General features: G+C 40.6%; 5 protein-coding genes across 5 annotated transcripts; 2 read left to right on the top strand and 3 right to left on the bottom strand.

Annotated features, from left to right (window-relative positions):
- Positions 1 to 597: 597 nt before the first annotated feature.
- Positions 598 to 2,564, bottom strand: C922_00335 (hypothetical protein; the record flags this gene model as incomplete). Its single annotated transcript, XM_008815952.1, has 2 exons — positions 598 to 644; positions 797 to 2,564. The coding sequence occupies 2 exons, from the start codon at positions 2,562 to 2,564 to the stop codon at positions 598 to 600; spliced, it is 1,815 nt and encodes a 604-aa protein (XP_008814174.1).
- Positions 2,565 to 3,888: 1,324 nt separating this feature from the next.
- Positions 3,889 to 6,608, bottom strand: C922_00336 (hypothetical protein; the record flags this gene model as incomplete). The annotated part of the gene is made up of 3 exons (XM_008815953.1): positions 3,889 to 4,253; positions 4,396 to 6,287; positions 6,565 to 6,608. 3 exons carry the CDS (start codon positions 6,606 to 6,608, stop codon positions 3,889 to 3,891), a joined length of 2,301 nt encoding a protein of 766 aa, XP_008814175.1.
- Positions 6,609 to 7,952: 1,344 nt separating this feature from the next.
- Positions 7,953 to 11,144, top strand: C922_00337 (histidyl-tRNA synthetase; the record flags this gene model as incomplete). The annotated part of the gene is made up of 1 exon (XM_008815954.1): positions 7,953 to 11,144. One exon carries the CDS (start codon positions 7,953 to 7,955, stop codon positions 11,142 to 11,144), a length of 3,192 nt encoding a protein of 1,063 aa, XP_008814176.1.
- Positions 11,145 to 12,177: 1,033 nt separating this feature from the next.
- C922_00338 (hypothetical protein) lies at positions 12,178 to 13,873 on the top strand (the record flags this gene model as incomplete). Its single annotated transcript, XM_008815955.1, has 2 exons — positions 12,178 to 13,326; positions 13,700 to 13,873. 2 exons carry the CDS (start codon positions 12,178 to 12,180, stop codon positions 13,871 to 13,873), a joined length of 1,323 nt encoding a protein of 440 aa, XP_008814177.1.
- Positions 13,874 to 14,059: 186 nt separating this feature from the next.
- On the bottom strand, positions 14,060 to 14,626 carry C922_00339 (hypothetical protein; the record flags this gene model as incomplete). The annotated part of the gene is made up of 1 exon (XM_008815956.1): positions 14,060 to 14,626. The coding sequence occupies one exon, from the start codon at positions 14,624 to 14,626 to the stop codon at positions 14,060 to 14,062; it is 567 nt and encodes a 188-aa protein (XP_008814178.1).
- Positions 14,627 to 15,246: the final 620 nt, after the last annotated feature.

Below are 15,246 nucleotides of genomic sequence, written 5' to 3' on the forward strand. Positions count from 1 at the left end.
ACGGGGTCCTAAACCCCGTAATTGTATTTTTTGTTTATCTTGTGGGGCCCTAAAATTTTGTGTACACAAGGGGGCCCATGTGCAAATTTGCGAATGTGCATATGGTTATACTTTTATATGTACCTACATGGGTTTGCATTTTTCTGCACACGGATTTAATTCATCATATATTCCCTAATTTTTTGTTTTAATGTAACGCTAGCTCATCACGCGAGAAAAAGTAATGCGCTGCGGAATAATTGCTTTAGTCAATAGTGTGTGTTGCCTCTGCGCTATGAGGTAGTACTTGGGATGATTAAAAAAAAAAAAAAGAAAAATAGAATTGTGACGAAGTGCAACGTAATCCAAGGTATGCAAAAAAAGGATACACAAAAGAGAAGGGCTGAAATGTAGGAACAAACAAAAAAATGCAGAGGTAGGTGCGCTTCGACGGTGCGTTAAAAAGAAAAAGTGCCGATTATTATTGTATCTGTCCAAAATAGCTTTTAAGAATCACTCATGGGGTGCAAAAAATGGGAAAAAATAACTGAGGGGGTGTTTCTTCATTTGTGATAACAAGTCAGTGGTTTGCGTATGGAAAAAGCAGTGTAGGACGAGTCAATACAATGTGGTTAAGAGCTTTCTTGCCTGAAAGCCATTTCCTCCTAAAAAAAAAAAAAAAAAAAAAAAAAAAATTAAGCTTCGAAGTGGCTCTCAGATGGATGCCCCTGTTATGTGCACAACTCAGGGAAACCTCTTCTTTCCACGTGTCCCCAAATGGGAGAATTCCAGATGCGGACAAACAGAATGACCCTACCAGTTAGCATGTAGAAGTATTCCAGCTTGTTCACATCGAAGTTGTATATGACGTTCTGGTTGTACAAATGGGAAACGTAATTCTTAAACTCGCGCAGGGTGAAATTACGAGCGGTTTTAACGTCCCTTTTGTGTATGCCCAGGAGTTCTGGCCTGAAGTTTCTCCTATTTTCTCGGTCCCAACAGGTGGAAGCAATTTTAACGCACCTTTTATATTTATTGGCGTCCCACTTGAGTAGCAATTTGGGAATAGTAAAATAGTACGTAGGAATGTACCCATTATATTTTGTATTTTCAAAATTTATGGAAAGATATTCTGAGACACTAAGGTTGAAATTGAACTGATCGACAGCTATGAGAAGGGGGAATTCAGTTTGTTTCTTAAAATGTTCAAACAATGCATAGATGCAAAGGTTGGCATATGACACATTATTTATGCCAATGTGTGCTAATTCTAACAAATTAGGGGGCATTGAAAATTTATCCAATAGGTTGGGTATCTTTACATTGTCATAGTAAAATTTGTACAATTTCTGCATGTACAAATTTTTTTCCTTTTCACTTAAGGCATTATAAGTTTGTTCATCATTTGCTACTTCCGCATCGATCGTTTTTCTGATAATATCATCATAAATTTTTTTGTTGTACAATAAATGTGTTCCATCTAGGCAGGTATTTTCGAGAATTCCTTTATCAACTTTTAACCTTTTTAAAAATGATTCATTTGTTTTTACTAAGTCTTCCAGAAATTGTCTACTCAGTTCTGGCTGAATGTACAAATTCGTATTGCTTCGAACAATGGTGTTAATGTCGAATTTGTATTTTTTTATATCTGGCACGAAGATAACCATCCATTGGTTTAACTTGGCCCAAAGGACGATGGTATTCAGGATGCAGCTCTTTCCTGTTCCCCTCTTTCCGTCTATTAGGAAGCTTCTACTTTTGTAGGACATCCCGTTGTAGCCGCTGCTGGGGAGGCTACCGTGGTTGCTCCTGGAGTTGTCCCTTTTTCTGTACACCTCGTCAGTGGGGTCTCCATTCGCATCACCACCATGGTAGTAACTAGCGCATTCATCTCCTTGCGAAAAATAGCTATCCAGCTTGTATGAATCTCTCCGCTTGCTGAATTTGTAATTCTCTTCAAAGTGTTTCAACTCTTCTACAATTTCGTACGCCAATTTTCTGAACAGCAGTCCTACTCCCTTCAACTGTTGCGCATTCTTTATTAAACGTTGATCTGGCACGATGTCATTCCTTTCCAGTTCGCGAAGAAACAAGTCGAGATTATCATTTTGGTGGTCACCATTGGGGAAGGCCTCCTTTCCTTTGGCTTGCGTGCCGCTCTCCCAATCGTCACCCCCCCCATCGTTCATCAAGATATCCTTGGGCAACTCCCCGCCAAGCCCCTCGGGGAAAAACCCGTCCAACTGCTCCTTCTGGAATAGGAAGCACTTATCCACATTTTCAATGGCGAAATGGGAAGGCGTGACATTTCTTACTCTGTCATTCTTCACATTGATGTACATGTCTGGATTGAAGAAAAAATCAGCAACATTTTTTCTTCTCACCATCCCTTGAATATTTAGCAGCTTATTAAATCTTTCCTCGTCATACGGGAATGCCACCAACTCTTTGTTGTAAATCTTCCTCAAGTCGTCTTCATTTCGTCTCTGATTTTCTCTATACGTGCTGTGCACCTTTGTGTTGTTGATAATGGACGGAATGTTGTACGTATTGAATGGGCGCATAGATCCCAGGGGGGTCTTCATCTTTCGTTTTAGCCAGAGGGGGGCGGAAAAGGAGGGCATAGGACAAAAAGGGGCAATCGGCTCTGTGCGCTCATTCTTCCCCACTCGAGTTAGGCTTCTCACAAGGGGGGGAAAGGAACACAGAGAAGAGACACTTCCGTATGTATAAATGAGCTGGTACATACATCGATGAGCAGCACCAGTACTACCCCAGGGGGAGACCAAAATTAGGTGTGGGGAAAAACGGCCACTCTGCACCTCATCAGTGAAACAGCTGATTCTTTGTAGCTCAGCCGATTCAGATTCTCATGTGTACAAGCGGGAGAGGGGTGAACTGAATGGCGCAGTGAAATGAAACGCGTTCTCAAAAAGTGAGGCACGAACGCTTAATATGTCACCGTCGCAGGAGGAAAAAAAAAAAAAAAAAGTTTCCATTCACGCAGGATAAATATTTGTACATTTATTGTAGCACCCCCACAGTTTTAAGTTATCTAAACGTGGAATACAGCATATGAACATTTTTTATTGGAAAAAATATCACTCACGTGGAATTGCTCAAGTGGCTTCTAACAGATATTCATCTGTCAAGTTCAAAGACTCCTTCGTTTGTCAGAACGGACGGAACGGAGTGGTGAAGGTGTGGAGAATTATACTGCTTCTAAGGCCGTCTGTTGGAGCATAGGCTGTACGTGGGACTATGTTGTGCGCTTATATCCCTTAGGATGGAGAGCGACCCCCTCAAGTGTGTCACTCAAAGCTTGGGAGAGCGCTGCCTCAAAGGGGGATGTACCGCTTCAATTTTGTACTACTTCATCATGTCATCCTTATGGGGAGACGATTGAGAATCATTGGGTTATTTAGGCACAAGGGAGCGAAGATTTCCCCCCACGATTTGCTAATGTGTTGAAAACCCTTGTTTGTTTTTTTTTTTCCAAATGCTAAGGAAGAGAATATGTTTACTTTTTCGAATAAATCGGCGGTGTGAAAAAAAAAGAAATTGCATAGGCAAACATAACATGAAAGGTGCAAACACATACTGGAAGCATGCCATATGGGCAGTGATATAGAAGGGGGGTGGTGGTAGAATAAATAGGTGGGAAGATTAAACTGAAAAAATTGGAACAAAATGGGCAGTAACGGTGCAAAGGACGCGGATAAAATGTTACAGCGAGTAGGGCAAAAAAAAAAGTGATTCCTTCTAATTGTATTACTTAAAAAATGGGGAAAGCTTCTTCCCTTCTTTGCATCCACAACAAAGCGAAGCGCAGAGACATATTTTCATCATCGAAAGGGGCGACGTTCCTCGAATTAATTTTTCTTTTTTTTATTTTTCTTCGCACTGCTGCTACTCCCTGTAGAGTGTATTGTACAGCTCTTTCTTTAGGCGTAGCAACTGCTTTAGAATGGCTTCGTTTGTTATTTTCCCGGATGGGTTATCCGATTCTGAGGAGCTTCCTTCTTCGTCTTCCAATTCGGCTTCTCTAGCTAGCTTGCTTAAAAGGGATTTATTTTTATTGTCTTTTATTTTGTTTTGCAATTGTACCATTTTGTTACAGCAGAGAATTGCATTGCTTATTTTGTTCTCTTCGTGATCGCTGATTCGCTTCACCATTTCGAGTTCGTGCAGATTCTCGAGAATGAGGCCTATTTCTTTAAGTGAACTTTTCCAGCGCGCTATTTCATCGTCCGTGATGAAGCAGATGCAGATACCTTTAGGTGGGTGGCGGTGAAAGGGTATAAAAATGAGAGTGTTGCCAGGAACGCATGTTTAAATAAACGCTACGACAATGGGTAGGTTTTCACACAAATGGGGTTATGATGCAGCTTTCTTTTGGAGGGGGCGACTCTTTACCTGTCTTGAAATTTCTAGCCGTGCGGCCAGAGCGATGCACAAAGGTGATATCCGAAACGGGACAGCTGAGTTGGATTATCACGTCACATTTGTCCAAGTCTATTCCTCTGCTTAGTACATCCGTGCAAAACAGAACGGAATGGTTCCTCGATTGAGAAAATTTTGAAATGCTTTGGATGCGCTCCTTGAGAGACTGTTTGGAGTGTATCGAGAAAATGTTTATCCGTTCCTTTAGCGACATGTCGCAACGGTATTTTTTTGGCACGGATGATTCTATCCCTTGGTCGAAGAATAGAAATCTAAATATGCTATTTAGCTGTTTGGTTTCCTTGATGGTGTTTACAAAGATGACTATTTTTTTTACCTGTCCATCTTCAGCACTGTCATTGTTGCGGTTTAACTGATTGGTGTCATCTGGAGAGTGTTCCACTGAAGCGCTAAGAAAATAGACCTTGAGAAGGTAAAAAAGCTTGTGTAGTATTTTTTTCCTTTCGCATTTGACCACGTTTAGGGAGAGGCCGTCGGGGAGGATGCTGCGTCCCTCACCACGGGAGGCGTCGTCTACCAAATGAGCATCGGCCAAATTGATGATGCAAGACTTTTCTTTCCTTATGGTAACATAATTTAACAATTTGGCTAGATTTTCATTTTGCAAATGGACGGACAACCCTAGAGTAGCGGAAAGGAGAAAAGTTTGAATAAATTTCTTCTTCTGCGCCACGGACTTGTACAAATGTTTGGCAATAAAATTGATGTCCCTCCTGAAAGACGTTTCTATCATCTTGTCAATTTCGTCGCATGCAAAATATCGGACGTGTTTCATTTTATCCAAATAGTTTATCTTATCATTTAGGAGTAAAAAGTACTTCAATCTTCCCGGGGTGCAAATTAAGATTTCTGGTTTGTTCGATATAATTCTTTTCTGTTTATTAAGATTTAATCCTCCAATAATTGTTGCGATGTAAATGTGGGTGTACTTATTTATGTTGCTGAAGTGACTTAAAATTTGAATGGCTAGTTCTCTTGTTGGGACTAGTATGATGCACCTAAGTTTGGAAACGCAGCTTCCTCTTTTTTTGTATTCCCTTAATTTGTTTTTTACTATATTGTTCAATATGGGTATGCAAAAGGTTAGTGTTTTCCCCGTTCCCGTTTTGGACACTACGATTATGTCATTCTTAAAATTTATGGAGTGCTCTAGTGTCTGCTTTTGTATTTCCGTTGGTTTCCAGAATTTGACTTCATGTAACGATTTCATTATGCTATACAGGAGGTTCAGTTTTCCACCCAGGTTCCACCTGACGTAGTGCACCTGATACTTGACTTCGTCCGCACGTTTGAAGTTCTCCTCATTCTGAATCACTTTTTGTATGTCGAATTTTTCCCTTTTGGGGCCCTCCCCCTTTGCGCGGAAAGCGGTGTGTGGGTTGGCAGAGTACGCGGCCTGGTCGATGGAAACACCCTCCTCATTACATCCCATGGGGACACTTTTTGGCCTTTTCTTTCTTCTCCCTCTTTTTTTTTTCCTCCTTTTGTACCCCTTATGGGTGTCCTCTCCTCGGCTGTCAATGTCTTTGAGGGCGCCTTCACTACCAGCGGTGCTCTTCCTGGGATCCCTTTTCTCAATTGACGACTTTTTCATAACTTTTTTAGAGTCTTCTTCCTTCCAATTTGTCTGGTCAACATTTTCGTGTTTTCTCCTTTTGATTCTTTTACTAGGAGATAACTTTCTCCCATTTTTGTTTCCATGTATTTTTTTTCTTTTTATTCTTTGCTTGTTAGTGTCAATCGTTTCACCTCCCTGGGGTGAACCTTCCAGATCGTCTTTAGTTAGAATCTTTACATTTCCCGCATCGGCGACCTCGATGGACACCAGTCCTTTTTTGCGAAGCCTGAACAAGGGGTGACACAAATTAGAAATAATGAATTTGGGGAGAAGAAATGAGGTCCCATTTCGCAATGTCCTAGCAGTGCAGTGTTATTTTTTTTCTCATCACAATTGTGGAAAAGGAAAAAAAAGAAAATTATCTTAAAATTTGGGATATATATGAAGTTGTCCATAAGCAGAACTTAAACAGTGCAGGGAGAAGCAATCCCCCTTGTTTGTTACTGCTGATGTATTCACATTGACAGGGACGCTTTCGCAAAAGGGCACTGTAGTTGCCTTACTCTTCGAAAAGGGGGGTCTTAACAGCAAGGGGCTTAAAAATCATTTTGCTTTGTGGTCTGTTCTGTCCTATTTCGTGCATACGTGTATTTTTGCATGTTTAAATTTGCATGAGAATTAGCATGAGCATCTAGATAGACATGCATGGAAGCCTCCCCTGTTTTCTCGCCTTTTCCTAGAAATTGCGTTACATCTGGGGGGTAAAAAAACGTTTGCGTGAAAAATGCGAGGCACTGGACGGGATAATAACGAAGAAATACAAAGGAAATGGGGGGGAAACATTTAGCAGGAGTTGCCACAGGTATGTACGCAAACATGTAACAACCTTCTGGGGCACTGGGAAAATAAACAGCGGGGAATGTTACAAAAACGAAGGAAAATTAAAGAGAAACCTGTGACAGAAACCAGCAAATGGTGAATGAAACCAGCAAATGACGTCAAAAAAAAAGAAAAAAAAAAAAGAAAAAAAAGTAAAATACCAAAACGGTAATGCTCGAAGGGGGGAAAAGAAAGCGTAAAGACTGCAAACATATTAACGCTGTAAATTTATGCGTACAAATTGTCAGCTACGAAGTTTAAAAACATGTGATAGGGATGTTGCCCTTTTCATGTGATCTCATTCACTGATAAACGCCACGTTCTACGTCTCGACTCGACTGCTCACCGTATCATAGAGTTCGCACTTCGCACTGGTCGCGGAGTTTTATGGTTATAAAATTCCCCAGTACTGAGCACCTCTCATTATTTTTTTTTCTTTTCCATACTGCTACTACTACATTGATGTTTCTCTCCCTTTTGGGGAAAACAGAAAAAAAGTGAATCGCAAAATCAAGGCAAACATATCGGATGAGAGGCAGTTACCCTATTTTTACCAACTAGTTAAGAGAAAAAAATCGAGTTATATTTTTTTTTTTTAAGTGTTGCAGCCCCTAAGTTGGTACATTTTAAGCATTAACACAAATTACGTATACACTGTTGCACGTTCTAACTTGCCGAGTAAGCGCTTCCCTACTGCGAACGAATGCATAACTGCACACATGCGACAAGAAACACATCCGTATGTATGCCTATACTTTATGCGTAATACATACTCCTCGAACGAACCGACGCACCGCTCCGAAGCATGATCTCCGAAATATGATCTGTAAACTGTGAACCAAACTGTGAACTAAAGTCTGAACCGAACTGTGAACTGAACCGTGAATCGATCTTTGAAGCGCACTTCGAACTGAACTGTGAACCCTGAACTTGGAGAAGATGCCCCTCTTTTTTTATGTCTGCTCAAGTCCGCCCACTAGTCCATGTTCACCTAAGAAATCTGTGTCATTCGTTTCTGCCCGTACAGATTATACAAGAGAGGGGAAAAGGAAAACATTGTGTTACAACAAAAATGAGCATAAGCGTTTACAAGAGCAAAATATTTAACACCAAAGATGTGGTCGATGTGTGCATACACCAGAAGCAGCTCAAGCTGGAGCCGTCCAGCTTTAAAGATTCCATTTATAAATTGAACGAGCATAAGATAAGTGTAGACGAGTTAGAAAAGGGTCATGGATCGTTCATCACTGGGACGAACGTAAGTGTAGGGGGGGGAGAAGCCCCAAAAGCAGAGCAGGCCGGGCATGGAAAATCCCGCAGTTATCACATGGACGAATTGAAATGCTTGTACTTTTTTTTTCTGATAAATATGCTAAGATTTAAGAACAGTTTGGATTTAAATTTGCTCAAAAGCGTTTGCTGCTCCATTAATAGCACCACGGAGTGTACTTCCGGGTCCGAGGGGTCATGTCCCTCATCAATTGCTCCCTCGCCCAGTGCACCACCACAAGGGGGATCCCCTCACAGTGAAGTACTAAAACAGTTCTTCCTTTCGAATTTGAAAAAATGTGCCAAATTGGAATACAACCTGAATGATTTCAACATGTGCATCAGTGTTGTCCTAGAAAACTGTAGCATAGTTTTTTTAAATTCCTACAAAACGGTGTCCTTGTGCAGGTACCTAACCTGCTGTCTGTGCAACGTTCTGGAGTTATTTCACATAAACTGTGACGTCCTATTTAAAAACGCCTTTAACAATAACGCGAATAATAGTAACATACAATCGATAAATGATCTGATAAGTAAGATCAAATGGATGACACACGATTCTAAGGTGGAGAAGAATAAGGAGTTGTCCAAAAGTTTTAGCGCAAACTTGATGTTATTTCTCTATGCGCAAAGTAAACTAACGGACGACAATGAATATTTTATGCACCTAATAAATCAAAATTTTAAGAACACCATAGATAGCTATAGAAGTGAGTACACACACGAGATGAACTCATTAAATAATTATATCACCATGTTGAGTAAAAATATGAATGACACTCTTAGGGTTCACATTAAGAATGTGCTTGACATTACAGCCAAGGTGGTGCCATTATTTGTTGGGAAGATGCACGAATTTGTTACGGCGAATGAGCAAATTGTAGAAGAACACGCAAATTTGAAGAAGCCCTTGTCGAACGGATTTATATTGCTAGATGACGCAATTGCAGATGAAAGCACATCATCAGGTTCAATCCTCTCCACGTTGTATGAGGAGAAATATTTAAAGAGCATCCAAGAGAGGTTTCTACAGATGGAGTTCTCCAACGAATTGCAAAAGTTTAGTGAAATGAACAGCATATTTTGCGATCTGCTAATTCTGCTGACGGATATTATTCTTCAGACAAACATTATGTACGACATAAAGGCATATAACAAAGCGCTAGCACAAGTGTTGAAAAATAAAAAAGTGTCGGGGGGCGTTCACCACATAGGGGTTGGGTGCCTCGAGTTTAAGCATTTTCTTTACTCCCTGATGGCAGAAAGGGGGGAGGACTCCCAATTGGACATTTCTAAACCAACAGAGGGGGAGAAAAATCAGACGATACCACTTATGAGTGGAAACAAAATTGTTATCAATAATTCCTTTCCTGCGCTAAGGAGAAGGTTAAACCTGTACAAATTGGATGAACCGATAGGGGAAGTACTAATCCAGAAGAATATCAATTTTAACTTGAAAGTTCCGAAAGGTGCCAAAGATTTTACAGGAGAAGAAATGCAATTGAGAAATATCTTTTTCGATTTTGTGAAGAAGAAGTTTTTACTACACGGGGCAGTAGAAATAGATACCCCCATTTTTGAACTTAAGGAGACGTTAACGGATAAATATGGAGAGGATTCCAAATTAATATTCGATTTAAAGGACCAAGGAGGGGAAAGTCTATCTCTTAGATATGATTTAACTGTTCCTTTGTATCGCTTTGTCAACACAAACAATTTAAATTCTCTAAAAAGGTTTCATATAGGGAAAGTATACCGGAGAGATGAACCGAGCATGAACCGAGGCAGGTTTAGAGAGTTCTATCAGTGTGATTTCGACATCGTAGGAAAATATGACATAGTGCGTACAGACTTTCACATTCTGTTCATATTCTGGGACATTTTAAATAACTTGAAAAAGGTGATTGGTAATTTTAACTGCAAAATAAATCACAGAAAAATCTTAGAATACATGCTTCTCTCCTGTAATATTCACAAGGATAAGGTGAAGACGATTTCCAGCAGTATAGACAAATTGGACAAAATAACGTTTCAGCAATTTCGGGATGAGTTATTAAATGAGAAAGGAATCCCCGTCGAATCGGTTGATAAAATCGAAACGTACATTTCGAAGACGTTAAGTTTGTCCCCTTTTCTGGTCATCGAATTTTTGAGAAACGATTTAAGTGAATCCGCTTTTGAGGAATCTTACAAAAATGAAGTGTATCAAGTTATAAATCATTTAGAGCAAATTTTTGACTTGTTAAAACATTTTAATATGCTCAATCAATTTTCTTTTGATTTGTCTCTGGCCAGGGGATTGGATTACTACACAGGGATTATATTCGAATTTGTTCTCCTGTCCGAGACGGGACTAGGGAGTGTGGCTGCGGGAGGGAGATACGATTACTTGATAAGGAACAAACGAAAGGAGTATATCCCATCCGTTGGCGCTTCTGTCGGTATCGAGCGGATCATTGCCATCGCCGAGGGGGTGGTAAAAAAGGGTGGCTTAATTCTGGGTCCAGGGGGGGGCGACGTTCTTACTAAGAAGGAAGTAAAAGTAGAGAATTGTCCCCTCGGGAAGGTTCCTTCACCGGGGGATGTTGCCTCTCCTGGGATTGCCGCTTCCTCCGTCTTACCCCTGAAGGACAACTCGGTAGAAGTCCTCATATGCAACATGAAGAAAAACTGTTTTAAAGAGACCATCGAGTTGTGTAAAAAGTTGTGGGAGGAAGACATATCGACGGAGTTTATCTACGTGAAGGATCAGAAGATACAGAAGCAGCTGGTTTACGCCTTGGAGAAGCAGATTCCCCTGGCAGTGATAATTGGCGATGAAATTGAAAGGGGCGTCATCAAACTACGAGAGCTTACACAGGACAAGGAGAAGTCGACGGGGGAACGGGAAATCAAGCTAGAAGATTGTGTGCAGAAGATAAAGAGTTACTTCAGGGAGAACCTGACCTGGAAGCAGAGGATTACGAACGCTTTATTTGATCGACCGCGGTTGTAGCGGAGGTCGCAGTTGGCGGGGAATGACACGCGTGAGCTATGCATGTCCATGCCGCTGTCAATAGGAGGTGCCATTTTTTTACCACCGCTGCCCCAACGACTGAGCCAGAGAACGCCCAAAAAAAAAAAGAAAAATTAAATTAACATGAAAAAATCGTTACCCTATTCGAATGAGTAAAAAAATGGACGCATCTTTTGTCACACATAGTTGTGCAAGTGGACAAACATTGAAGTCGCTCCATTTCGAATTTGCCAAGGCGTTTTTCATAGATTTTTAGCCTATTTTTTAGGCCATTTTAGCCCATTTTTTGCGCACGTTCTGCTGACATTTTGCACATGTTTAACGCGCTTTTTTTCTTCCCTTTTTTTTTAACTCCGTTTAACCGCGTCGCTATCACGAATCAATAAAAAGCCTTTATTTTGCAAAACGTGCCAAGTTATTGGCAACGCAATTTTTTCCCAAAGATTTACAACATTTTGAGGACGTAAATGGGGAGGCAATTGCGCTATACCGTACGAATGCGAAGCAGAAAAGCGGGACGAGTGGTTTCAGTCGTTTTTCCACGTGCATTTGGTCCAACAGACAAAGCGAGAAGCAGGAGGAACAAAAAAAGGCGTAAATGTGAAAGTATAGAACACGGGAGGGCCTTGAATAGATCACTTGCAATTTTACTATTCGGTTCAACAGTGTGCATGCACATGTGCGTATGCAAATGGGAGGGTTCAAACCGGTGAGCTTATCCTGCAGTGGGGTCTCCATTATTTGAATGCGCCTGCCTGGGGGTCCTCTCCACACGATGTTATGAAAAATCAGAGAAGGAAAAAAAAGTAGGCATAAACATGGTACACTCTTTTTTTGACACTTGAGAATCAGCATATTCAGTCGCCACATTGATACTTCGTAGGCTCATAGCGCTCATTCGAAGAGGGGAAACAAAAAGATTCACACGAAAGTGAACTGTTTTCTTTTCCTTTTTTCGTTCCCCGAATCCATCGTAACGCAACGACTTTCTACGTCTGCTCCTCTTCCCAATATGGAAGTCGAGTGGGACAAGGAAACTGTGACAAAATTTTACAATTATTTGTGCGGGACGATTAGCTACCAATATTGCATCGAATTAGAAAAGGATCTAAGGATAGAAACCGGAACGGAGGAAAAATTAAACAAACAAAGTTGCAGCTCATGTAGTGACCATCATAGCGATGGAAATATAAGTTGCTTCAAATTTAAAAAAGATGATGATGATGTATTGGGAGAAATACTAGACAGTGAAAAGGACCAAGAAAATGTGAAAACGTCCCTGGCAGAAATAACACAAAAGGCATTCGCCATATATACAAATGTAATTGCCAAGGCTGCTTCCCAAGGAGAAAATAAAGTAACCCTAGAGACGGATCATTTTTTAAGAAGTGATATATTGAGACTGGTTTTTAGTAAGTATATAACAACAAAGGTGAAGGAAAGAATCACAGAAATAAGTTCGAAGAGCACAAAAAATATTGTTTCTTTGGCGAACCCCCTGAACATAAACGAACATGACTTAAATAAAATAAAGACCGATACAATTGCAAGTTTGATGCATGATCATGTGGGGCTACAGAAAAATTTCCTCGGCAGGGAATACACCAAGTTAATATTTGACGAGTTAGTTTTTATCGAGTATAATAACCAGTTTAACGAATTTGGCATGGAGTACAAAAGTGTGAGAACTGATTTTTACTGCTGGACGTACATTACTAGCTTGGACAGACAGAAACAAAGAGGGTTATATAAACTCCTAAAAGAGCTATCATTACTTCCGTATGAGCTAAATAAAAAGGCAAATTTATCTTTGCAGATAGGTACACTATTTCAATTTTTGTACTTCTCCCCCAATAAGTCTTATATAAAAAAGCATTGCCAAGGAGGGTATGGCAAAATGGACAACGGGAAGAAATTTACCTGTATTTATGTCCCCTTTGTACATTCAGATGATGACGTAGAAATTAAGTTATACAAAAATGAGTATAACGAGGAGAGTGATAAGGCAGAACCGAACATTGCTGATGCCAGAACCCTTCCATCCAACGAAAAGGATGGTGCCCCTTTTAGGGTGATAAAACCTGAAAGCGACTCGCTCATCTTTTTGCAAACAAGGAATGTCTCTTACGAAATTTCGAAGACGAAGAATAAGTTTTTCATCGTGAACTTTCCTATTTCCGGGCCCGTTTCGACTGAGCGGCGCTTATAATTTGATTTACGCCGTCGGGGCGGTTAATAAAAAAAGGGGGCATGTGCGGGTAAGTTCACAAGGGTATATATGTTACCATTCTGTTTTGCCCCCTTTTAGGTATGTAAATCTCGCGTGTGCACACTCGTTTATGAGACGCGTGAGGGGGGGAAATGGGCGAAAAAAAAAAGGCCTCCAGAAAACTATTAATCAAATGAGATGCAAGCATGTGTGGGCATCTTAACGCGGTGAGCACAGAAATATAGACCGCATCCTCTCTGAACGACACGATTTGCCCTCTCCTCCCCCCTTCTTTTTTTTTTTTTTTTTTTTATTTCCCCACCAGACTGATATTCATGCAGTATCAACCTTGTTTAAGCCTTCTGAAGATGCTCTGTTACGACAGGACATACTCCCAAGTGATGAGATGCTTCAAAGCGATGAAATACAAAAAAACAGATTATTCACCTCTACTGAGAACATCTTAATATATAGTCACCGTTTGAAAAAAGTGCATTAGTGTAATTTTGTCCCAATTTTTGGGGAATCCTTATTTCTTCGCAACTTTTTTGTTCTCCCTCAGCATGAAAAAAAAATATGATCATCAAAAAGATGGTCTTAAAAAAGGTAACACCGTGTTGCTCGAGGCGGACAAAAGACCGCATGCTCATGTACACGTGAGACCCCCACTTACGTGACACGCTGCTTAAATAGTCCTGCGCTTCTTTCTAATTTTTTTCCTCTTGTTGACATAGAAGCTCCAGTACATTCCAGCGTTCCTTTTCTTAACTCCCATTTTTCCTATAATCTTGTAGTACTGTTTCTTCCTAATATTTTTGAGCCAACTAAAATGAAGTGTTTTCTCTACACATGCGCTGCGTATCAAATCGGTGGGGGACATCCCCTTTCCAGAGTCTTCACTGCGATGGGGAGTGTCAATTCCCCAAGGTCTACCTCGGATTTTATTCCTTAGGCCATGTGTTGGTAGAATAAGTTCAGTGGTGTTTCCCAAATGGATGCTTCTTCTATGTCCTATTTCGTAAGTTAACCCTTTTTTATGATAGACGGTGCAGTCCCCAAATAAAAGAAAGGAAATGCCGTCATCCAACACGTTGCGTACCGCTTCTTCTTTTCCGTTTGCTAAATTCTTAAGACTGAAGCATTTGCTTGTACGCACAATTTTGTTTACTAACGGAACAAATGCAAAGGTTGCCTTCTCGTGGTTCTTACAGATTTTCCCAATTAAAGGAAGGCAACTTATTTTTCCAAACATCTTCTATGGGGAAAAAGTTCGAAGAAGTTGAGATGTTCTTTCATCTTCCTTACGAGAGTATTATACGTCCCTTTAGCTCTCCCAAAGGGATGCATATACTTGGGTTTTTACATGTGCATGTATTCCGGTATTTACACTCAGCGAAGAGGGGTGGGTAAAAGCAAAACGCGTCCTTAGTCCATTCCTTGGAGATGTCAGGTTTGGGGTTCACTATTCATAAAAACGTGGTTCATAAGATTGTCATTTTAGCAGTTATTCGCATGCCATGGCTAACTGGAGAAAAAGAGGGTGGGTGGGGGGTGCTCCTCACACGGAAACATCTTCGATATCAACAACGGGATTTATAGTGACCGTTTAGGTTGCACGCAGGAAGGGCACAACTTATTTGCCTCGTAAAAAGTGGAAACGAACAAAATGGCATAAAACTGTGCGGAAAAGGCTTCGATAGGTTACAAAAAATGAAGAACAAATTATTGATGCAAAAATGGGTCAAAAAAAAAGCTGATTGTGCGTGTAACATATATGAACGTAAGTATATATAGTTTCTTTTAAATGGCACAATAACGGGGATGCACCGTGGGATGGAAAGGGATCTTCCTCCGCTGCAGTGTTTCTACCAA

This window comes from Plasmodium inui, assembly GCF_000524495.1.
Source record: "Plasmodium inui San Antonio 1 unplaced genomic scaffold supercont1.1, whole genome shotgun sequence".
NCBI lineage: Eukaryota > Apicomplexa > Aconoidasida > Haemosporida > Plasmodiidae > Plasmodium > Plasmodium inui.